Raw genomic sequence first — 26,062 nt, 5'->3', positions numbered from 1 at the left:
AAGGCAGGCACTAATCACACACAAAATGACCGGCTTGCCTCAACATGTTCCATGGATTCCAGCAAACTTTACACCCTAATCCATTTTTAGAACAAAAAACATCTGGGCCATAAATCCTCTAATCTGCCAAAACACGCTATTAAATCCCATGATTTGTTGAAAAACACTAAGATTAAAGAAAGGAAATATAAAATGGCTAACTGCCGTGTTAGGAAAGTGTTATTAATACTCTTTCTTTGTCTCAATTATGAATGTTCTGTTCCTAAAGAGCCTTGTCTAATCATGTCAGATTACACATCCTTGTTGTATTGCTAGACTCTTCTATCTGATCCGCTGATTGCCAAAAAACGTAGGACATTGTCTTGCCTTCTTAAAACATTTCAGGGGAAGAAGCTGATGTCAGATTAGTTCAGTGCTGCACTGCTGTCAGGATTTTAGTTTGGTTTGGGTTTTTATTGTTGTTTTTTTAGACTGCAGACAGAATGGGAGTGGTATTCCCGTCTTCCTTGGCGTGCAAAAACTAGAAAGAGAAGTTTCTGTGCGGTTTGACTGTTGTTAATTGTACTAACAGTTAGCTTTTGGCTAAATACCCAGGAACCCTGAGAGTTTTATACGAAATAACTTGATCCACATTGCTTTTATCAAATGACTCAGTTCAGTAATTCCCAGCCAATGGAATTCCAGTAATTCCAGCTTTCCCAGCATAAGGAAGTATATAACCCGCACCAGCACAGTGCTACCAGCTGATTTTTTTTTTTTTTTACCTCCATTTTATCAACTTGCTTGGTTTCTTCCCCACTTTGCATCTGTTACTGATCAAGCTTGCATGTAGTCAGAATAAATTAAAAAGGAAGCAAACAAACAAACAAGCAAACAGTAGTATTACTGCTGGTTGTGCTCCTGATTAGGCTAGGTATAATACTTTCAATCTGTAATACAGCCGAATTTGCCTAGGAACTGGAATTCATGCCCTTCTCCAGACTATTTGGCTTTTCCTGAATACTGCTATCTTTGAGACAGTTTGGCACATGACAGTGAATAAAAGCAAGCACTCCTTATGTTTTTCAGTAGCTGCCAAGATGCTGGTGTGCAGGGAAATGATTAATATAGAAGCGAGTTGAATGTAAATTATTGTTGTTTAGGGTAGGTGGTGAATTATTGACAGAGAGGGGAACTGCATTACATAAAATGCACTTAGTTACAAGGATTGCCAAACTAGCATAGAGATGTTGAAGATAATGGCAAAGGGCAGAGAGAAGTTGTTTCTGTTTTTAGTACACGGACATATGCCTGTTCCCAAAAAGAAATGCTTGGATTTAAAGTCATACATGAAGCCACGACATTTGTGATGGCTCAGTCTGTAGCATAATTTATACACTATAAGGATAGCTCTAGAAAAGGACGACATATCTGTATGCCCAAATGCAGCTACACTCTTAATCATAGGAGGCTATAAGTTTACGTCCTTCAAAGACACCTGAACAATACATGAGCATTTCTCCATGCCGTGGGAACTGAGCAGCCTGAAGAACTATTTTCAGAGAATGGTTTTAATTTGAAGTGAGTGGCAGTGAAAAGTGACAGGTCAGCTGCATCCCAGCAAGGTGGGGTGTGCACACCTGGGACAGACAACTTGTGCCTTGCATTGACAGCTCCAATTCAAATGGTGGAAGTAACCGTCTGGCAAATGACTGCATGCTTCCCAGTGACCTTTCCTGGAGGGATCCATCTCTCAAGATAAAAAAATAATCCAGTTTCTCTATCATTTCTAGGGACCTTAGTCCCTTTGCTAAAAATGATATCAAAACTTTTTTGTGGCATAGCTCCTACTGGAGGGTGAAATTGCGCGGTTTTTTTAAGATCACCAAATGGTTTTAACATGGTAATGAGTTTTACTTGCTGTAACTTTGGTTGGATCTGACCTAGCAGTTAGCAGGAAAAGACTCTGTAGAGTGTTCACAAGCCCTTCGTTCTTCTAGTCCTCCATTAAAGAATAGACCTTTGTTAGAAGTAGGCTATGTCTGTCCAGCTCCTGCACGACAGTTAAAGAATGCTTATCTTATATATACAGTATGCACAGTGATACTGCTCAGCAACCTCAAAAAGTCACTTTCTATATTTGTAGCTGAGAGATATACAGCAGTGAACTCTATGTCATTAACAATAACTTAAGTATGTTATCTTTTGCTCCACAGTTTTCCATGGTTTATTAATGGTATAACACATTAATTCTTCTTACAAGAGTGACCTTTAAAGCTCCATTCATCCTCACAGCTTTTATCCAATTACATTATCACTCATTACAGGTACAGCATTTTAAAATCTGCATTTTGTTAAAAGAAGTAAATTGCGGGGGTCTCAAACCTATGAAAAATATCAGGTGTGTAGGGAAAGAAGATTGGAGTGGAGAGAACAACAGATGTCCTGCCACTGAGATGCAGGTCAGATGCTTAACTCCACATCTAACATCTAAATGTGACGCTCACTCTATTAGGGACAAAAAAATTAACGTGAAAAAATTGAAACTCGATGCATTGTACATGAAGAGCAGTAGGGCCAAGCAAATTAAAGATGAAATACATTATTACCTACCACAGTTAAAGAGTGTAGGGCTAATAATAATATATACATTAACAATTAACAATGTGATATTTTAAAAATATTTATATAATTGTAAGATGTCATACCAAATAAAGTTATTTTCTTTTCTAAAAGGCATAGAAGAAGCATATTCTCTCTCTGATATATGTAACCATCATCAACATTAGCAATAATCATGTATGCACAGTGGGAGAGTGATACAGTGGGAGCTAGATCTCTTTTGAACTTTGGACATAACTATGGGTCTTCCTGGCATCTATGTACGTAGAATATGGACTACAGAGAGCTTGGGAGAGACCCATAGAGACACAAAACAATTTTACTACACAGCACTGAGATATCACAGAAACAGCTTCTGATAGGTTTGACCTATGGCTTCTTTTGTTCTTTGTGCCATCTCTGGAAATGGCCAGCAGGAGATGTTTTAGGAGCAAGAAGACACATGGTAGCAAAGGTATAACAGTCTACCTCACTTAACTCCCTACACAGAGCTTGATTTACATCCTGAAATCTTAATTCAGGTTATATTCAATCATTTCATGGAATAAAATGTTTCAGTTAGAAGGATGAAGAATGGGGTGCGTATGCATTTTACTTATGCACACAAAGAACAGTCCCTTTAACACATCTGACTTGTAAAATCACCACTAGGACTGCTATTATTTAGATGGTCTTTAGGCAAAGAGGTAATTTTGACAGGATGAAGAATTAACACTATTTTGTGGAACAATGTTAAAAACAGCCAGTCAAGACTTTTTGCAAGATGCAATATCAAACTTGGTTTTTGAATGAGCCTGGTGATTGTTTTGCTTATTAGACCAAGGTAAAATAATGCTCCATGCAGCTTTTTAGCGGACTAAGGATTAAACCTGCAATTTTGCAAAGATGTATTTGCATATGTAGACTTTTAACTTAAAGGGAATTTTTTTAAAGTTTATCTATCACTTTATGATGACATAGTAAAATATCACAGGTCTTTAATGCCTGCCATTAGACAGGTCACTGTCTTTAATGTATGCCATTAAACAAAAAGCATTTATTAACTTTTATTGATAAAGCAGTAACTGAAATAACACAGGTCTTTATTTTCTGAGTCTGTAAAAGTTAAGATACTCCTCTTGAAATGGTAAGTCTGTGGAAGTTTCTTTACTGACATCAACAAATGTAGTATTATGGTCAACCCGTGACAGCTCATGGACCACTGTCTGGCGCTGGCTTATAAATGCCTGCTTTCCAATAACATCTGTTAATCATTATAAGGAGGGACAAACGAAACTGAGCTTACCTATTGTGTTAGCTCTGGCCGAAGGACTAGCTAATGTTGCTGGTACGGAGGATTTTAGTGAACTGGCCCCGCTATTTATTCTCAGAGTTGGCATATGAGGAGACGTGGGTGATGTGGGAGACTTGCCATCAGATGTCTTGGGTTTGGCTGAAAGGTTCAGAGGCTGGGCCACTTCATCCTACGATGAGCAGAAGAGAAAAGAACATTATTAAAAACACTGCTGTTGGCACAACACTGTCCAAGCAAAGACAGTTGTTTTCAGCTCATACGAACTTCTAAACCCAAAAGGTTGTATGATATATATTAAGATCAAATGTGATACCATCTTGTCATTTCAGTGTGGAACTGAGATGACTGATAAACTGGAAAATTAGCATGACATGATCAGAGAACATCCTCCATTTGCACTCTGTATGTAAGAATTGTCTCTGAAGAAATTATTCACATCAACAAGATACATGCTTCTACGATGAAAATGAAGATAATTTTTACAGTTATATTTCATTGTTATTTTAAACTTGATATGGACGAATTAAATAAGAACTGAAGAGCATTTTCACTTAAAATTCAACCACCACCACCCATATTGGGCAAATGTGTTTGAGTGAATGGGTTTCAGTTGGGTTTTTTTGTTGGTCTTTGTTTTTGTTTGTTTGTTTGTTTGTTTTTAAATTTGCGCTTTCCTCTGAACTTCCCAGGCTTAGATTTCCAAGCACAAAAATATCATACAAAATAATTACTTCTCTTCCACCACAACAAGAGAGCAGGGAGAACCTGCCCTTTCTTTCCACAAAATGTGAAACAATAACCTGGATAAGCCCCTAGGTTTTTTCACCTTCTGCGGAGCTGGACTTCAAGATTTCAGTAATTATTATTATAAAAAAATAGAAAAATTGGGTGACATTTTTTGCAGGGTAACTGGAATTATTCCTAAACCTGGCTTGATTACACAGAGTAACAGACAGTGCTATAAAACACATTAAAATTCTAATTCATGTATTTTTGTTCGACCAAAATAAAGTACAATAAGGAAAAAAAAAACCAGGGAAGGGAGAAAAAGCTTTTCAGCAAGGCAGATATTTTAGAAGTGATTTTAACTGACTTCTAAATAACCAGAACTAATGGATATGGTATTAGATCCAGCCATCACATATCAGCTTAGCTTTCCTCTGACACTGTGACTCAGGAAAGCCATCCTTTAGCTACAGGAAGTGTTACATCACACAACTGGGTTTCGGCTCTAGGCACTGAAGAAGCTGATTCTGCTCTCCCTAAGTTTTAAGTACATTCACTCTTATAGCATTATTCCTAACTTACAGCAAGGCAAAGCTGACTGGAATTAAGACTCATAATGCTTGAGTGTTTTACTGTTACCACCAAGGTATCTGTAACTACTATCGTATAATACTGATTCTTTTCCGCAGAGAGTGGTGTGCTGCAGTAAAGAAGGAATTTTATAGCTGCCTATCGCTTGTGGAAGTATGATGTAGATGTATGTCTCCAAACACAGGACAATTCTGCAAAGCACTGTCATATAACTTTTCCACTACCTTAAAGCAGCAAGCTCTGAGCAAAGCGCTTTTGTTATATTTGATTTTTTCTGTATTTTTATAATACTTATGGTTAAAAATAAATTAAAGCTTAGCAAACAAATGTTATCAGGGACATTGTGGACAAAGCTGTCATCCTTGAAGTGGTATTTAAGCCATTCAGATGCAACTTTTGCATAAAATAAAGGGGAAAAAATCAGTGCATAAAACGGACTTAGGAGCCTATATTCTGTATTCTCAGAAGCAACTTAGGCACTTAGAAGGCAGAGTTCTGTTGATCTTCTAGGAGACTTAAGCTCAGGGTTAAAAACATCACCCAGTTCAACCAGCCTTTGACATTTTAAGAAGGTATTCGTTACTTTACAAATCCATCTGTATTAGAATAAAATAGATTAACATCTTAGCCAAATGGAAGAGGACTTGCTCTGCTGTTCCACCAATTTCAATTTAAAAAAAAACAAAGACCCACAACAGTGCAACTATAATGTTGTAAAATCAGTATTGAGATAGTTGCATAAAAGCCTAAGTACAAACTAGCCAACGAACCAACCAAACACAGCGACCCTGTGCCAGACAAGGATCCCTGAAGACCAAAGTCATCTATTTGGAAGACAGTATCAGAAGCAATGCAAACCTTCCCGCAGACTTGTTTTGGTTCAATCCAAGAGGGGTTAGTTCCCATGTATATTCAATTCTTGACCTCTGTTGTAAGTCTCAACAAAAGGGGCTGATTAGTTTCAGATATGGGCATAAAAGCTGCAGTGTGCTCTCTGGCCACTGGAAATCTAACGGAGAGCAGCACTTCAGTTCATACAGAGCAGCAACCAGTCCCCGATGGCTCTCACTCGCTGCAAAGTCAGCTTGGACTCCAACCTGCATCCTCGTGCTGAAAGGTTTTTCTCAGTCCCGTCGTTTTGACTCAATCCCTTGGCTATCTTGTCCCTATACAGTTTATTTCCTTCCCTTCTCTCGCTCCTTCTCCCTTTCCTCAGTTCCTCTGTTCCCTTTTTTTTAGGCTGGTGTGAAGGCCTTGTGCAAGTCCACTATAAAACAGTGGTTTTGGTCTCATTTAATGCAAGTTAGAAATGGGGGAGGTGGTTTTTTCCATCGTAGGCATCCAGCAATGAAGCTGTCTGCGCTGTAACTATTCTTGGTAGTAAGAATGCTCTTCTTCATTCAAGTCAGCACAGCCTTCTCTGGAGCCAAGAAGTATAAGGCCTTGTGGAAATAATCGAAGTCGACAGTTCCAGAGCTGATAAATGTCATTTCAAATTGCTCCTTCATTCACTTTCATTGTGTGTTCAGGCTAATGGTAAATTAATCGGAGGTCACAGAAGCTTGGTTCTCATTAAGGAGGATAAGTAAACAATTTTCAGCTATTATATGTATTTACAAAATGATATTACTTCACTGTTTGGTCTTCATAACATTTTTACTTCTGTTATTTCAAAGAGCATTCTCAAATCCTCACTGGAAGTCAAATACATTAAAAATTCAGTCAGAGAGTTTAGAAATCCTATGTTGGATCATGAGTTGATAATAATTTAAGTCATTTCCTTTACCACAGTGGAACTACACTGATTTATTCCATGGGAGCCTAAAAAATATCTGGGAGGCAGGTAATAATATACAATTGTGTTAAGTGTGAAGATGACTGTTAGAATCTTCACTCCTATACTCAGTGAGCCATTTTACTCTTTTTCCTATCTGCAGACATAAATTCAAAATTCTCTGCTCTTCCAGTTTAAGTCAACAACTGTACTGTCTTCATTATTGATTTGCGCCTGTGTAACCACAAGAAGAATTAGGTGTTGGCCTACCTTTATTTTTAACTATAAAATCTCCCAGCTAACTTTCTGCCACATTATAGATTAGCAGGCTTCACTCTCAGTTATATCAAGGCTGTGTATAAGTGCAGCATGACAGCTAGGGCAAATAAGAGTAATAAAAAGAAAAAAATAGATGCAGCATGTTCAGTCCAGGTAGATGGTATCTTTCAACAGCCAGGAGATTCGATTTTATACAGTGGGATCACAGAATCTAGAACTACTCCCTGCACTTAGTTTTTATTAGAGAAAACTCAGTATTGATTGGTCCCTGCCTTTTTTTGACATGCAGTTATTCTAAGATGCCACTGATAAGGGTTTTTTTTTTCAAGCCAGTATTTTTTAAAGAGTTAAACAAAGTCAAACATTTATTTATATATCAGCCAAAACGATTAATGCTTAGACCAGAGGACGTTAAGACCCAAAAGGCTTGTAATAATATAAACACAGATGTGATGAAAGTAAAATATGATCTTGATTAAAGGTTATGAAATGTTTCCTTTAAAGTAGCGCATTTGTCTAACAAAGCAAAATACACACACACAAGAAGTAGAGAATAAAGCATAAGCAAAAACACATGACAGAGGGCTAATAAAATGAAGTACCCACAGCAAGAGCAAAGCACTGGTAAAGAGATTCCCATCCCCTGTATCACAGCAGTGTCAGAATAGTTGCTATTTTAGGGAGAGCTGGTGGTTTGCTTCCCAGGACTGGAAGACTGTCATTAACCAAAACTTTGGAGCTCGGGGAACTTTAAATCGTTGATTTGCTCTAGATTATTTTCCCAGCTGATCTCTAGAAATACGAGGGAAGAAAGAAGAACCCTTCATCTACACCAGAATTTGGGGGATAAACAAAATATTGAAGAGCTGTATTTTGTAGCTTCACTCAACCTGGATTTGTGTAACTTCGAGCTTTCATATTTAAGCATCAGACACTGGAAATCTCCAAATGTAAGTGCCTGACAAGCAACATTTAAATAGAAATACTGCTGGTAAGTTGAGTGTGCATCACACTGCTTTTATAAGGTTTGTATAGTCCTTTGAAAAGGTAAAATGCTAGGTAAACACAAAGTGCTTATTAATATGGGAGGAAAAAATGAAAGAGAGAAAAGGAAAGGATTTGGTCACAGTCATACAGTAATGTAGCAGCAGAGTTTCAGACAGACCCGGGAATTCTGACTCGCAGTCACCAATGTTGCAAACAGTTGGCTGAAATGGTGCCTTTTCTAACCTTTCAATCATGCTGTCTCTATTTACTTCCTCCTAAGATAAAGGTTAATTTATCTGCATGGAGAATGGATATGGAAAAAGAAGGGAATAAAATCTGATTTTGAGACTCTCTCTAAACCGTTTATTAAAAATGGCACTATTTCAACACCAAGAGCTGAATAAAAGACTGATAGCCCAGATGAATGAACGAGTCTCAGAGAAAGAAAAAAAGGGTGGTGGTGGGGAAGAACCCAGACGATTCATTTAGATTTCATAATCTCACTTCTTTTCACATATTTTAAAGATTAGTAGACTATTAAGATACAGTTACTGAATTATTGTACTGTCATTTAAATCCAAGTGCTGTATCCCACTGTGGCACACACTGAAGGTCCAGGTTGCATGGTTTATTACAAAATCATGAACTACTCTGTGTATCATCTGACTGGCAATATAAATGTGCTTAAATGACCTGGCATAAGCACAGCCTAGCACGCTCTACTAAAGAGGCTTTTCATGACCTCTGGGAACACATTCGCCACATCTTGCTGCCTATTTAAATGACCTTGACAGTACAAATTACAGCCAAATGAGTTAGAAATAAGAAGCCGGAGAGGGGGTTTCTAAAAGAATGCCTCTGCCACCTCACCAGAAACAAAGCCTCATTCCCCCACCCTGGTTCTGTTTCGTGAAGATCTTCATTTCAACAGAAATGCAAAATATGGAGCACTTACTGGTATGTCTGGGGCAGAAGACAATGATGCTACTGTTGCCCACTGAACAATGCAGCCAGTCAGTGGCTTATCCATTCAGTCTCTTGCTCAGCCAGAAATGTCTAACCAAAATATATCAGAAACCGAGGTGCAACAGCATATATGCAAAGAAAATCCTTTGGCATCACTGTCCCTCAAGCTTACCGTTGTCCACACACTCACACAAAGATACTGGCAGCTTCCTTCACATCCCCTCCCCTTCCTCTGAAGCCACTCATGGTGAAATTATCAGTAGTGATAATAAGAAGCTGAGAGGTAAAGGCAGTTGTGAAACATGTTGTATAAATGAATCATGCTGCTGATATTATCCTCACTGATGAAATAATTGTATTAAATTAAGCAGGGATGTTCACATGACAGGATGGGTGAATTAGATAATGCTCATCTGCAGCTGTACCTCCTCCTGCCACATTCTCAAGTTTTGATTAAGAATAATGTGTCCCTTCCTGCAAAGGTGGAAATTTCTCTAACTACATCGAAAAAGAGATGGAGACATATAAACAGGCATCTTGGTTATGATATAATAATCACAACAGAATTATTCTTCAGGTTCAGAGAAGTCAGTTTATCCTACTCTTGCCCATGAGTTTCAGTGCCAAAAGTAGAAGGCACAACTAGACTCCTGTCAGAAAGGAAAAGAAAAGGCACCAAAGACAAGGCAGAGGGCAAATATTAGGAAGAACTGTCTTCTTTTTTTCTGATCCTGCAAAGTGCACAGACTTTTCCTTCTGTGATAGACAGCTGCAGAAACATCTATCTCAGCCTGGGTTTCTATCTATACCCAGAGCAGATTTTTTTTTATGATGTTGCTTTGTTGAGTATCTTTTCCTGAATGTGTTGCTTTCTGGACTCAGTGCATGTTACCCAACCAAAGTTAGTACTTCCAGCCTTTACTGATAGTGCCCAAATACTCTTATTCATGGGATTCAAAACAAAGGGGGGAACTGAGCTGCTTTATATTTGTGACAACTATTCTTTTTGTTCTCTCATCTGCTTCTTTTAGGGGACTACTCAAGGAATAAATTACTCCCAAATGCTGATTTATACACTGGGAGTATCCTTGCACAGTCTCCATTCCTGTTCATGGGGAAAAGTGGTGCAGGAACACACCAACTTAATCTGTTTCATAGTACCAGGGACAGACGGGATTTTTTCCCAGTCCTTTTTTACAATGCTAGGGGCTCTCAGTGAAGATATTCTCTGGGGACTTTGTCGTCTCAGAAAGATCCCTAATATCTTCCCCTTTCATTTTTCTTTACAGGAAGCCTAGCTGCCAGGAAAGAAGTCTGCAGTTACAAAGACTAATTTGCTGCCCTGGAAACCCCAAGCTTTGATTTTGTCTAGTCCACATGTTGTCACAGTAAAATAAGAGAGCTGCTGGGTGGTTTTCCCTTTGTATTTAGCACTGTTGTTTCCCGAAGTTGTACGCAGGATTCACAGACAGATATAGGAAGAACAAAAGAGGAGCATGCAAAATGACCTGTCTATATACACGGAAGGCCCTGGGAGCTGGATGGCTTCCCCTCCTCCCTAAAACCTTTTTATCCGATGCACAGAGCTTACTCTGTAGTATTGCTTTATTCTACGAGCCACAAAATACAGATGCTGAAGTAACAGAGGACCAAATGCCAAACAAGTCTAGGATCATTTTAGTCCTCCAGCTAGCTCAGACATGGAAGAGCATGGGCTGTTTCAGCTGCAGGGCAGCCTAAAAGTGGGATCTGTGGAGAGAGCTACGTAACTCCTCTTCAAAGTCAACGATGACCTGAGGCAAAGACCTTAATTCTGTGTAGCAACCAGTCAGAACTCTGCACACAGAACCCTAAAAGCAACTCTTTAAAACTCTTCAGGAGCTGCACTGGGACCTAGCCCTCTGCAGTCTCGTGGAGCTCAAGGCAGGCTGGTTGGCCAACAGAATACACCAGGGCGTGCAGCTTAGCAAAATGAGCAGACTGGTATGTGTTTACCCAAAATTCATCATTTAGTTTCTCAAATCCTCAGAGAAGCATCCTCCAAACCATACTTGCAGCTCCTGGCTGGCTCTGGACTGCCAAAACGCCCACCATCCTTGTGAAGTCTTCTGGTAATCTCCACAGACAAATAGCACAATGTGTTTGAGGAAAGCGGCTGGTATGAGATTTCTAGGCTATTTTTGCTTGATCATGAGTCTTCAGTCACATCAACCTCTAGGGAAACCTGACGACTTATGGATGCTAATCCCAACTCAGATCCAAACTTCAAACATTAATTTTCATCCATACAAAAGTAACTGACTTACTCCTATTGCCATTATCCTGCTGTTTGGGCATTTGCTCTTCTGTTAGACTGAAACAAGCAGAAGTGAGAGTTGCTCACCACACTTCTTAGGACCCAGTATGCGGATTTTCAGTACAGCATGAAACAAAATTGCAGGAACAAAGAGCTTTTAGCATTTGCTTGCACCTCATAATGAAAAAGCTCCTTCTGACTCTGCAGCTCTGAGTGAGTGAAAATTTAACTCAGTAGCCTCATTTACAAAAAACCTTCAGCAAAGCTTGTTCTGAGCAAATCCTGCCAGGTTTGGCCTGAGATGAGAAGGGTCCATATTGAGTAAAGATACAACATGAGCCAGTGCAGAGAGACTGGACACTTGTGATTCTGCTAGTCCATACTTTGTGCCAAACTTGGGTCCTGTTGTTAGCTTTTTGCTTCTAATAATTGTTGTTCAGCTGTATATCTCACATCACTGCTGTATCTATTTATTTGGCATAATGCTATTAATGAAGTGCTTCTCTAAGAAGGCTCAAGTCAGCTGCTAAGCAGGAAGCGTGACTTAGGCACAGGTCAGCAGAGTTTGACGCAGATACTGCAAATCTTCAGGGGAAGACAACAATTGATTTTTCATGCTTTTAACCATGCAAATCACTTCACAAGAGGTAAAAATCATTAGAGAGGATCACAAAATTGTGGGGGACAGGAGGGGAAAGGGTTCTTCCTAGAAAGAATGCTTCTTCCAAACTGCCGCCACTGAAATACATGGCAAGTAGTAAAGTACAAGAGGGAAAAAAAATCACTTCTCTAGTGTACCATAGGAATATTAATTAATTAAAGCTCATAATTACTCTGACAGCTTTTGCCTTATTTTACAAACAGGAAGAATAAGGCACAAAGTGGCTAAATGATTTGCCTAATCTCACACAGTGAGTAAACAGCTGAGTCATAAAGAAGAGCAGAGCAATCGCCACTCTTATTCAGACCAATGTTTGGGGGTTTTTTTGATACTGTACTGAACCTCCCTAAATGTCCATCTGCTTCAAAAGAAGTTGCAAGAAAAAGTAGATAGTTGTCAGTTTGATCTGTGGCATGTATTCCTGAACTAGTGCTGGGCAGAAACTGGAGTAGCCCGTGCCCTGAAGCATGACGCCTTGCAGCTTGGGTCTTGGTTAATTTTTTTTTTTTTTTTAAATCCTTGCTACATAATTCTGTCCCAATAAAACCCAGAAGTCTAAACATGTGGTGTTGTGTCCTTAATAATGCACTCTCCCACCCATAACAAGGCTGTTTAAAAAATGGAAATAGACATTAGACTGGATTTTGTTTGCTGCCTAAGTTGAACCTGGAGTCACCACCTTCCAACGAATAATCCCCAGTAAATGTTAAGCAGAATGAACAGCAATGAAAACAACAAAACCTGAAAGGACGGGGAAGGACTTGGAAGGAAATAAAACAAGGACCTGCAAAGCCAAACAGCATTACAAACTGGTACATTTTAAATGAACAACAAGAAAACAGAAGCCACACTGATCAAAGCCTCCCACCTCCTCTCTGTGGTGGATGACACCTTCGCTGGGAGCACACCACCACCTCTAACCCCACACCTGCAAAAGGAATTAATTTCAAAAAGAATACAGACCAAAGCGTACCGTATCAAAACAAATTAGCAACAGACCCCTCCTCCTGCTGTGGTCAGGCAGGAGAAGCAAAGATGCTGCACGGATTCTAAGATTCAGGAGGGAAAAAAGACAAAACAAAACCAAAAAAACCCAGCTGTTGAAAACTTTAGAAGAAACAAGTCAAAAGAGCTTGAAAGAAAAGAGATTTCAAACAGCTTGGACAACTGGCAGTGGGCTAAGAAATTCCTTTTCAAAAACCACCTGTGCTTTCTCTGACTTCGGATATCTCTATATAGTCTAGGTAGATTTTTCACGAAGAGAGGCAGCAATGTATGCAGCACTACAAATAAGTAGTGCAAAGATAACATACACTGTTGTTATTTATAGATACATACAACTGTAAGAAAAATGTCAAAATATGTTTTGCAACTGTAGATATGACCTGCTTGACAATTTGTTTTTCCAACTAATAGCTTTTCAAAGGGAAACTATCAACACATAACTCATTCGTCTTTAATGCTTGCGTGCTATTAGCAACATCCCAGATCACCAAAATCAAAATGATTTTACAACTCTGTCTTGCTGGGTATTTTTTCATTTCACCTCCTTTTAGCAGTAAGATGAAATCTAATCAGCAGTTCCAGAAACTGGAGGGAGTTGACCGTACTGTAGGGAATGCTCAAAGCAAACACATGCTCCATCATTGAGTACTGCATGCATAGAAAAAGAATTTGTTCACCCCACTCATAATTACATACGTGGGGTTACCTACTTGGGAGTACACCTGTTGGGAAGGGTCGTTCCTTTCCCCATGCCACGATCATGCCTTTATTTACTGCTGATTCCTTGGGTCATGCCAAAGAGACTGGGTTCAGTTCCTGACTCTCCAACAAACTTTCTCTGTGAACTTGAATGAGTCACTCATTATCTAATCTTCTTCTGCACACGGTCACTGACATCTTTGCAAAGTTATGATAAAATATTACCAAATACAGATTTTAGTGTTTTGCACAAGTGCAAATGGCTACAGAAAGTAAAGGGCCACCTCTTCTGTCTCAATTCTCTATTTACAAAATTGGAGAAAACATATACTTCCATCTATGAAAAGGGTTTCTTCTATGCAAAGTGGGCACACATCATATATATGTTTATCTAACTGCATGGGGACACCACCATTTACAACTCTTTAAGTTTAATAAGTACTATTGATATTATATAATTCTCCTAATGAACATATTAATCAACCGTAATAATCATAATTAAAATCGAAATATATTGCAGTTCCTTTTTTTTATTTGCTGCTGTCAGTACTGAATGCAGATTACAAGCAGAACAGTGTTGAAGAAGTATTCAGCCCCCCTTGGTGAATAGACTTCAGATCCTATTCCTGATTCACACCAGCAAAAATGAAATCACCATCAGGACCGGTATCGGGGCCAAATTGCTGGCAGGCACAATGAACCACTAATTGCTGGATTCATTAGTAAGACTCATAGTTTGTCCCCATGAGATGCTGAACACTTGCAGCTCCTTTTAAAACCTAGCATCTTAGAAATTAAAATTAACAACTGCAAACTAGTATTTCTGTTATACTGTAGAAACTCAGCACGAATTTGAAGTCAGATCACAAGAATACCAAAAATCTATTATGTAAAATTAGGCAGATTTTTATCTACCATTTTTCTGTTAATTCTGGAGAACATGCATGCACACAATAGATATTCCATGCTGTTCCTCAAGCCTAAACAATTGGTTAAAATAGTTTTTGTAAAGCTGAAAGAAGACAACTGCCTTAAAAAATACCTTTCAAATAGCCCCAGCATCACACTGTTAAGATTGGCCTATTCTTTTCAGACATAAAACAAATGTCTATTTAAGAACACATCCAAATGCATTTCCATCGCTCAGCTAGAGCACATTCACCTCCCAGAAGCTAATACTCTAAGAGATGGAAAGAGAGAGGGGGAGAGAGAGACCCTTAGTCCACCTACTGGCTTCACTAAAGGCAATGAATCCAGCCCTAGCTCATTTCAAGTAGGTTCAATTGTGTCAAAGGTTACCCACAAGCTATTTCTTGATGATTTATAGCTGATGTCTACAGATCTCCTTTTATTTTAATGATGACTTCAATACAGACGTTAAGACATTCTTTGTCTTCACGGAAGTATACGAGAGGGAACTTGACATCTTAAAAAAAATTCCAAGAGGCTGATTCGCTATTTCTGAACAGGGCCAGCTCTGGGCAGTTTTTATATCTTATCTACAAGAAAAAAAGGGAGGGAAAAAAAAAAAGCTGCCTTCATCCTTTTCTCCCATACTAAGGCTGCTATGTTTTTTTGACTTTTTCTGGGCACAAATCCTAGAGCACTGACTCAACATGTATGTCACCAGTTAATTACGATCAAGACAAGACATTAGGATACTTGGTAAGCATAAGATAATTTTATCGCTTCACCAGTAATAACATGTATTTATATAGCATTATTTTCCTCTGTTTGAGCCCAGAGCAATTTACAAAGTGAGTCCCAAATGATACTATCATGGGAATCCTTCCACCCAGCACTGAACTGTAATCATTTGGGGGTGAAGAGCAACAGTGCAAGAAAAGCAGTAGCAAGACATACTGCATCCACTTGCAATTTAAGATGCGATGCCAGTAAAACCCCTGAGAGTTGTCCAAATGTGAGGTTATTTTTAGCCTCAAAATTAGTCTGTGTGTGTGGGCGTGTGTGTGAGTTGGGCACGTGAGGTCTGCGTGCATGTATGCATGTTTGGCAGTCTTCATCTCTGCAGACATTTTGAGCGCACTGGCCAATCTCCACCAGGTTTGATGAAGTCCTCAACGGTCCCACATCATTTGTGTAGAGGGACAGTGGGGTAGAGTAGGGGGATGCTCTAAGTCTCTCCCCTCAGGAGAAGACTCCAATGCTTACCCACACTTTAACAGGCACCAGGGGATCCCCTGGAGATGGGTATTCTACATCTCCAGCCAGAGTCCAAATATTGTGAGACTTCACAAATGAAATCAGGTGTCACCATTCCTGACACTCTGGGAGCATCTCGCTCATTTTAAAATGAAGGCAGAAGAGAAAGCATCTACTCAGTTTGTTCTGCTCTGCAGGCCTCTGAATATCTGCGCTATTTTCTCACTTAGGCTAGCCAAAATGATGTGGCTGCTGTCTTCCTCACTGGCTAGCCCCAGTGAACTTTAGTAGTTTGGTAAAGTAGTGAATCTGGCAGGTATTTCACCACTACGTCATTCTGCCTATGAGCTGCAGTTCACTAGAAGGACTCATTTTGTGTAGAGAAATTGGTATTTCTAAGGATGTGAAATTAAGAACTGTAAATCCAGACATGAAATGTATTAGGCAAATAAGTCATGTGACATCATTTTAACTTCTGGTATCACGAACAAAATGCTACTTGACATGCATTTTCTAGCCAAAGGTATGTGTTGCATTTCCTTGACCCCAAATTACGTCTGTGCCTTTTATACAGAAAGTTGAAAGCACAGGCTATCCACACATTTATGATGAATAATAAGCAGAGATGAATTAATTCATCCCAGAGTTTTAATTGCGGACTCTATTTTCAGTGGACATCAGAAACTAGGATAGGAGTACCCAGAAAGGGAAAGAAGATAATTCCAGAGAAGACTAAGAATATTGGAAACAGGTGCAAAACGGGGTCACTCTGATCCACAAGCAAAGCAGAAAAAACAACAAAGTTTATACTAGAAGGACTCAAGATTTACTGAGGCAACCAAAAGCTAAATTCAAAACATATTAACTTACAGCTGTAACCTGAAGTCTATACAGCTCTTAGCATGGCTAAAGATAAAAATAATCACTGACCTGGAATGACTGCAGCCCTGAGAGAGCTACCTTTGGAAAGAAAGAAATTCACATGGAATTCACAACAAAAATACTCTCCAGAATTGTTATATACATATGTTTTCTTCCTAATTGTACACTGAATTAAAGCTGCTTTAGTAATTCTGTCACTGCATTACTCCCTTTTCCGGTACACTGCTTCATAGTCTTCTTTGGAGCATTTTGGAGATGAATAAATGTACCCCTGAAACTCAACTTTAAGAAGCTTTTTGTGCCAATTTTCCCATGGATATGTCATGTTGGGTTGTGTTTGTCACTATGTAACTCCTGTTGTGTTCTGTTAGCTTGAAATCACGTAACACGATGTGGCTGATTCATGACGTGACATGTCACTGCCTGGCATGTCAGCTGAAAGCCTGTACGAACCCATGTGCTACATCTCCATATACACATAGCTGCTAGAAATGGCCCCTTATCTTAAATCTACTAGCAGGTGCTGGCACATCCACTCAAAAAAGTTGAAGAAACACTAATAACTTATGAAATACTTAGAGTTATATTCTTTCTGTAACATCATGATTGGAAATTGAAAAGCCGCCTCTCCAGTGTTCCCGTAAGAGACAAGGTCTTCCCCTCCATGCACTCCGCATGTCAAGACACTGCGCAATCTTTTATCAAAGACATTTTTCTTAATAATTTTTTTCCAGAGATACCAGTCATGGCATTAGCTTATCCTTCCTTTAAAAGCAGCAGGGAAAAATGTAGCACTGAAATGAAACAAACAGAAACTAACCTCATTCATTAGTACTAAAAGTACACATTTGAATTCATAGTCTGGCAGTGTTAGTGGTAAAGGCACATGATCAAAATCAAAATATTAAACTGGTTTCATATATTAAATCCTGTCAAATTACATCAAAACCAAGAATGGTTTGTTGCGTCAGTTTGCCTGCCTCTGATGTTCTTTGGATGCTCTCAAATGTTCTCTCTGGATACTACTGAAGCACTTTCACTGGGAGATAGTACAGTAAAAAGTCTAATTCTGCTGAGAAATATTTATGCCTTAGCAGAATTGCCAACGTGAAGTCTTCTACGATTTGAGACTGAAAATTAATCCCACTTGATTAAAATAGTAACTCATAGAGTCATTTTGCTAGCTGCTTTCGAAGCCTTTGAGATACATTTATACCAATCTGTAAGTTTCAGCTGTGACAGCCTGAAGCTTTTTGTTTAAATGAGATTCTCACATATTCACATGACTCCAGGAGCTGGGACTTTAAGGAAGCTATCCATTATAAAATCACAAGATGTAGCCACACTGCTTTGAAAAATATGTGTACTCTAAAGTGATGATTTCCACATAATTTCTCCGAAACCCTCTTTCGCACCAGTTCATTTTACACTAAAAAATTCAAGCTCCATTCTGTACAACAAATATGTAGTTCTGAGAAACTTCAGTGAAATATTTGCCAAGCACTTCATATAACTCTAGAGTTAATACTAATCTATAAGAAACTGTCTCTGAATTTGAAAATAAAATAGATTTCTTCTCCATTCTGCTGCTAAATGTTGCTTCTCTTCAGCTATCCACAGCTACCAGGGATTACAGATTAAAATGTTTCAGATTAAAAAACTTGTAGAGCTCCCTTGTTAAATGATAATCATTCAGCTGTGGGTTCACAAATACTTACTGCAAAATATATTTATTTGATGCTTAGTTTGAATTCCATTCTGCCTGAATGTGTCAAGAGGAGCTAATTTCAAATCTAGCATGTAACGTGGAAGCAAACCACCCTTCTGCAGACAAAGCAAGCAGTTTCTGGAAGATGCTAGACTGATCACATTAGAATTTGATTCAATCACCTCAGAAATTTACTTTCTGTGTTGAAAAGAAGTTCTGCATGTGGTAAAAGATGTCTACATTGCTGCCCAGTAGACAGCCCTGCCAACGCAGCCTATGCACTTTACTTTTGATTATTAACACATGCCACAAAATACCCAAACACTTAAGCTGAAGCTGCAAAAAGGAAGATTTAATGGCTCCCTTCTAGAGGGATGTGGTAGAATGAAAGTCCTCTGCTCCATTTCAAGCTGTCTCCTAATCCATGAAATAGGTACACTGCTACAGTACTATTATTTTGCACAACCCTGTGCTGCTGGAATAAACACACTCCTTGATTTCGAGAGCCTAACAGCTCAGAGTCTAAAAAATAGATCTCTGGAATAAAGGATGACCTTTACTTTATAGGAATTTCATATTATGAAGGAAACTAGAAATTAATCTGATATTGGCATAACTGGTGGGTTTGTTATCTGTATTTAACTTAGAGCTAATACTGGTCCTTCATCTTTGCAGTGCTGTGATACTCAGCAGCCCCCAGTGAAGAACGCTATGTCCCAAGCTGAACTTCACGTATTTCTCCTCATGGTTGATACCCCTTTCTCAGCAGAAAGACCCTCTCCTAAATATTTTCCAACTCTCCCCACAGAACAAGCCCACCGAAACATAAGGAAGATCAACAAAAACCACTGCAACCAGAAAAATCTAATTTTTCTCTGTTTCATTATGCAGCTCCAGATTCCACGCTCTCCTAAAGCCCTTTTACTGCTATTCTTAAGACTGCATGACCAACTGGCAACATCAGCTCAACAGCTATCTCAGTGGCATTAAAAAACCTTGACTTTGTGACACTGTTTTCTTGTTTGGGACTCTTTCAGTCTCTTCTTGCAAAATGCTGCTCTTTCCCATGCAAGCTCTTTGTTCCAAGTGACACTAGGATGGGCAGTTCTGTCAAAAAGCTTCTGCAGAAGTCGATGCTTAGGTATTTCTAAGTAAGGGAGTAAGATACAGAGCAGAAACAAAATGTCAGGTCCCAGCACTCCTGAACGCTGAGGGATTCTGTAACTGAACCTGGCTTTAGTAGCTGCCTCCTGAAAGTAATAGTGCCTGGTGTAATACCTTGGTCTTCAGTATGAAGCCAATACTGTTGATCATTTAACCAAAAAGAATGAAAATTACTACCTGCTGCCCACCCCACCAACTTTGCCACTTAGGAAAAAGTGGGTGTTTTATTTATTCATACCAGGTAAGGAAGGCACTAGTGGCAAGAAACAGTAGTGAACTAATAAGAAGCACACACTGCATGTTTGTCATTACCACTTTGCTTTACATTTCTGTTGTTCCCTGTCTGATTTCTGAAGACCTCTCTTTCAGAAATGCAGCGGTCTTGCTTAATTTGTGTATCTTGCTTTTGGTTTGCGATCACAGATTTCTGAGGGTTTTTTCCCCCTTTTTCTTTTTGTTATGTTTTCTTCTGAGTTTTCATTATAAAAAGTGCCGACTGAGCCTGACAAGGGCTGACTGGCTGGCAACTCTGGTTGAGAGACAGGCTCTTGTCAGAGAGGCGTGATATCAGGAAACAGAGCTGTGGAGAGTTAATCTGAAAAAGCATCCTAAGAGCCCCTCCATGTATTTAATTTATATTTAGGAAAGTAGGGAGGGGTGGAAGGCAGGAACAATACTGTGCAAGTTCCTACTGCTGCTGCTTTTTAGATACTGCTAATGGCATTGTTTTTATTGTTCGGAACCCATTCTCTATTTTAGACAAGCATCTTAAGAAGTGCCATTAATACACATCACTTCATTGTCTTCCAGCAAATGGTTTAAAAAGTAATTGTTTATATGCCTGGATGTCACGTATAGAAAGAAGAGCAAGGAAGAGGAAAATACTCTCAAAGATTCTGTCACCAACTCCACATTTTGCTATTTGGGGTTAAAAGCATCAGCAGCAAAGGAAAAAGGCTTCCAGGTAAAGAGATAACTACAAGGTCTCCATTAAGAATGGACAGGGATACTAAAGAAGTAGCATAGCAAAGTAGCATAGCACAGATAAGGCAGATGAGGTCTCAGTTTACAGCTCCCTATACATCACTGCGTCCATACTATAAACTTTTCCTTAATTATCTTACAGCTATTTCTAACCTGTTTGATGCACTGACAAGGGGATTGGGAAATGCAAGCACTGAAAAATGTTCTGAATTTACTGATTTATAATATTCTAGTGCTAACTGTTATTCTGGTGCTAAAAAGCTTAATAGATTAATTTACAAGGATGTTTTTTAATTAGTGGCATATAAAGGATTGTGTCCAGCCCGGAAATTCTCAAAAATAAAAGTGCCTCACAAATCTTGGAGATAAACCTTCTGTAAACACAGCCTTGACGTTCTAGCAGGGATGGTGTGTCTTACATCACTTTAATGAGAACTCTTGTTCTTCACTCTAAAATACCTCAGTACTCTCTTTAATGAAAATAAGGATGCCTTAATTTCCTGCTGCTTGGATAGGCATTCAGCAGCTGCTGAGCTCTTCAACCAATAAAGAGGACAGTAATTGCCATTAGTATATGAGGCCTAACGTGTGCAATGGGTTAGTTTCAGACAGGTTCCTCTTCTCTTCAGGGAAAAGAGGTTGGCCCCATCTAACACAAGCAGTCATGGCCTCTGATCACCTGTACACAGCCATGATCAGTCTTCTTTATCACACAGCTGTCCTCTTTATGGCTGAAGTACTTCACAGTGCTGTGCAGACCAATTAGCTCATGTTTCAAAAAATATTTCGTATCACTAAATAAAAAGAAGTGTTATGAAGAGGAAACACCAATATCTTTCTGCATTTGAAAAGCAATACATCTATCATCTGTAGAGCTGAAATTAAATACTTTCCTTTAACATGTTCAAAAATGGCAGCTCTGAAGGTATGAGGAATCTGTATGTTTACTTATCAGCTAGGCTTCTGTAATCATCATTGTGCTGTTTTTGGCTGGGATAGAGTTAATTTTCTTTATAGTAGCTAGTATGGGGCTATGTTTTGGATTTGTGCTGCAAACAGTGTTGATAACACAGGGATGTTTTAGTTGTTGCTAAGTAATCTTTGCACTGGTCAAGGACTTTTCAGCTTCCCATGCTCTGCCAGGTGCACAAGAAGCTGGGAGGGGACACAGCCAGGATTGTTGATCCAAACTGACCAAAGGGATATCCCATACCATATGATGTCATGCTCAGCATATAAAGCTGAGGAAGAAGAAGGAAGGGGGGGACGTTCGGAGTGATGGCGTTTGTCTTCCCAAGTAACCGTTACGCGTGATGGAGCCCTGCTTTCCTGGAGATGGCTGCACACCTGCCTGCCCATGGGAAGCAGTGAATGAATTCCTTGTTTTGCTTTGCTTGTGTGCGCGGCTTTTGCTTTACCTATTAAACTGTCTTTATCTCAACCCACAAGTTTTCTCACTTTTACTGTTCTGATTCTCTCCCCCATCCCATGGCGGGGGAATGAGCAAGTGGCTGTGTGGGGCTTAGTTGCTGGCTGGGGTTAAACCACAACAGTCATAGCTCGATGTGGCAAGCAAACCGATGCAACTATGTACTTAATGGAGCTTAATGTTTTCCCCAAGATCTCCCCAGGATAAATTTTCACATTCTGCACTATCATACAAAAGAGAGAAATGAGGAAAAGGGGGACAAATATACCCAAGTTAACAGGGCTGCTGAGGGTAGTCACCTAAAATGAAGTTCAAGTCAACAATTTGCCCAAAGTAGAATCAGAAATATCATCCAGATGAGTGTTCCTATTACCAGGCCATTTTAGGGCCTTTTCCTTTCTCCTTCCCCTGAGATATTTTTCTTTTTTTTTTTTCATCCTGAGTCAAGAAAGCTTTCCTACTGAAACTGGGGAGTATAGTCCCATCATCAGTTTTGACTGAGACAGGAAAACCCCCAACCAGCTCCCCATAGTAAACAGTTTACTTATTTTTCCTAATGATATAGACTCTGTGTGTCTGAATTAAAATTAAATTTCCAAAGACTCCTATTCTTTATTTTGTCCCTGGTATCACATGTACTTGGTAAGAAAGTCAACAGTGACTCAGTCGTAGTTTCATATCCAGGCTTACTTTGCCTGGGTGAGAATGGAGCAAGCACACTGTTGGTCCCTTTCTATCCTTCGTATAATATAGACAAGATGCAAGACACAGCTGGTGCATATGGCAGCAACTGTAGCATCATCATCGGATATTCCTCGAAAATGGAAGAAGTTCCCCTGGAGAGTCTCTGGCCACTTTAAGGCCAATCTGTGCTGTGGTAGAGAGGCAAGCTCTAAGTCTTTCCAAGGCGATTCTATTGCTGAGTATAGGCAACATGAAAAATTTTCAATCCAATGTTTACTTTGGTGATCAGAGGATCAGATAATGTGAGAATAAAGTACCATCTTCGGTTAAGGATTCACACTGATATTTGTCTGGATATTGCAGTTGAGGAGAATCTGATTGTGTATATCCAACTGCTTAGTGCTGTTTCTGGCTTGTCTGAAACACATTTCCTTTCCTTGTCACAACTCCCAGGTGCTACTGCTGAGCAAATAGTAACATCACTGCCAGAAGTATTTGAAAAGAACAAAAAAATTGATTTGGACAATCTGTGTGCTGTTGCCATTGATGGAGACACAACTGTGAGTAGGGTTAGGGCTGAGGTCATAACAAGGTTAAAAGAAAAGTGCCCAGGAATTCTCTCCTGTCACATTTCACACTGAATTGCTCCTGTTTTTCAGCAGATGCTACAGACAACGGACTGTGCTCCATTAAATACGGGGAATCATTTAGCTACATTTACAAGCCACATTGAAAATTCACTCCAGAATTACTGTACTTGAAAGGTTACATGCAAAGGGCTAGGATATTGCCTCACGCAGGCACTAGATGCTATATTTATACGTGCAACATAAAAAGCAAGGAACAAAGGCAGGAATGAACAGGGCCCTGGCTTTACAAGTGAGGGTGATGTTGCTGTCCTTATTCAATGGTATAATGCACCTCATCTGAAGTCAGTGAAGACTGTAGCTATCAGGTGAGAATCCTGGTAGCATGGTAAAGGTCGCTGTTCAGACAAACATATTCTCTATAACATTGCTTTTTTTTAATCTCCTGCATGGCCCTGTACAAGCAAGAGGCTTGAAGTTAATCACAAGATGGACTGGTAGGTTATTCTGCCTAGGCCTTATCTGCACCCGTGCCTGTTGTTCTCTCCTGCTTACTTGGGAGCATGTAACCACCTTGAACACCCAACAGAGCAGCATGCAAGCATTTACGTGATCAAAGGCAAAATGTGCTTAAGACAGACTTTGGAAATCCAGCACAATTTGGCAAACTTCAAAGATAGTTGCCTTTCAAATGGGTTGTGGAGGAGGCCTTGGTAAATTTGAATGGTATGATTAGCATACCGGCTGTTTTTAAAACTGCTCAAGAAGAAGCTGTGTTAAAATCCATTTCCGCAAGACACACGCATTTTCTTTTGGACAGGCTCCACTAGCTCTGTTTCTTAAATCAATTTTTCTGGCACAGATTTCTTCTTGGAAGAATGTATGACACCAGCTCAGTTTCCTAACCAAAACTTGACAGAATGTGTGCAGCACAGCATAATGGCATCTCTACTTCATGGCTTCCTAAAAGTTACAGTACAGAAACCTAGGAAGTGAATTTGACTACTTCAGGCCACATCTGTTGAAAGGCGAGCGAGACAACAGAAGATGCCAGGGTAGCCTGCCCAGCACAATGTCCAAACACTGGTGAGGGCCACTGATAAAAGGTTTGCCAAAATAGGAGTTGCCAAGGTCTTAGAGGAGTTTCAGGGATGTGTTCAAGTCTTACTAGATTTAAAGGATGATCCTTGGCAAACTCCCCCTGATGCTTCTCAGCATTTCTAGAGCCAACAGTTGTTCCATCTGCTGCTGAGGCCGACTTTGAAGAATCCTTGCAAAGAGCAGCGAACTAACTTTAACACTATACAAGAGGGAAAAAAACCACAGCTTTTCAGAAGTGACCTAGATGTTTGCCAGTAGCTTGACACACTCACAGGTAAGGCTGTCTCCTTGTCTCCAAACACTTGAGCGTATTACCAAAGCTGCGCCAGTGTAAACTGTGGGCTGAAAATAGAGATTCAGCAAACAGCATCTATTGAAAGCTTGTCTAAGGCATTAACTGTTCATCTGTAGAGGTTTGACGTACAGTAACAGAAAGAAAGACCACCACAAACTAACTTCATGAACCAAGTTGCTGCTGGGGATTAAAAAAAAAAACCTAAAAAATGGCTGTGAAACCCAGACAGATACTCCCTAACAGCTAAAAAAATTAAATTAAAAAAAAAAAATCAGCAAACATAATAAACATTTGGAGCTGTTGAACACAAACAAGCTTTGAAAAAGCAAAGGAAGGTTCACACAGACATGAACGAAGGTGTTTAGTTTCAACACATAAGCTTCAGTTTCTGCCACTGTGACAGATTTGCCAGCGTGTTTTCTGAGCCAGGCCACTGCACTATTGTATAAGCTTTATTCTAATTACTGTAGGCTCTATAAAGGTTTCTTTATCATTTAGTATTATAAATAATTGTGCTTCCAGGCTGGAGTTCAAAGCTCAGTATAGCATTCGCACAACAGCACAGGCAGGTCAGGTGACCTTTCTCCAATTCTCCTCTCTCTGGTGCAGAGGACAGACAAAGTGATATGTCTGTCATACGCCATTACCATTAGAACAGAACCTTGTTCTTTTATTACAACTGAACTCCGCTGGATTTCTCAGCAGGAATGCTAAGTGAAATCAATGTCTTGGATTTCCAGGCTGAGCTTGGAGGTCACAGCCACTCTATCATTTCTCAGCATTATCCCTTCTCTTTCTCTCGCTCTCTCTCTGAGCCTCCAACTGGCACACAGCAGATTGAAAACAGCATGCATCACAGGGCTCACGCTGCACAATTTTACAGCCTTTTGGAGCCCCCTTCCTTTCCTTTTGGCCCACTTTTTTTTTTTTTTCAATTTGCAAATAAGTTTTGTTTGTGTCCTACAGAACTGCAAGCCAACGGCACTGGAACACCTACAAATATGAAAAAGCAATAAAACACAAGGGAGACCAGAGCCGATCTTGACAGCTGCCAGTAAGATGGTTATGCTTGATGTTACCGGTAGATATGGCAGGCCTTCTAATTCCACAATTGCCACAAAATAAATACTGTGTCCCCTTAGATCTCATCAGACATTCTGATTGTGTACGAGAGATCCAAAAACAA

The 26,062-nt window shown here is 39.6% G+C and overlaps 1 protein-coding gene across 43 annotated transcripts in view; it reads right to left on the bottom strand.

Annotated features, from left to right (window-relative positions):
- The window catches only part of SOX5 (SRY-box transcription factor 5), a 723,931-nt gene that overhangs the window by 33,493 nt on the left and 664,376 nt on the right, over window positions 1-26,062 (bottom strand). For all 43 annotated transcript variants that reach the window (XM_075506020.1, XM_075506208.1, XM_075506234.1 and 40 more), the window contains one exon: window positions 3,887-4,064. In XM_075506020.1, the coding sequence (XP_075362135.1) occupies window positions 3,887-4,064 (178 nt within the window). The remainder of the gene's footprint in view (window positions 1-3,886; window positions 4,065-26,062) is intronic.

The sequence above is a fragment of the Mycteria americana genome, chromosome 1 (genome assembly GCF_035582795.1).
Source record: "Mycteria americana isolate JAX WOST 10 ecotype Jacksonville Zoo and Gardens chromosome 1, USCA_MyAme_1.0, whole genome shotgun sequence".
NCBI lineage: Eukaryota > Metazoa > Chordata > Aves > Ciconiiformes > Ciconiidae > Mycteria > Mycteria americana.
This window is presented reverse-complemented; position numbering and strand designations above follow the sequence as displayed.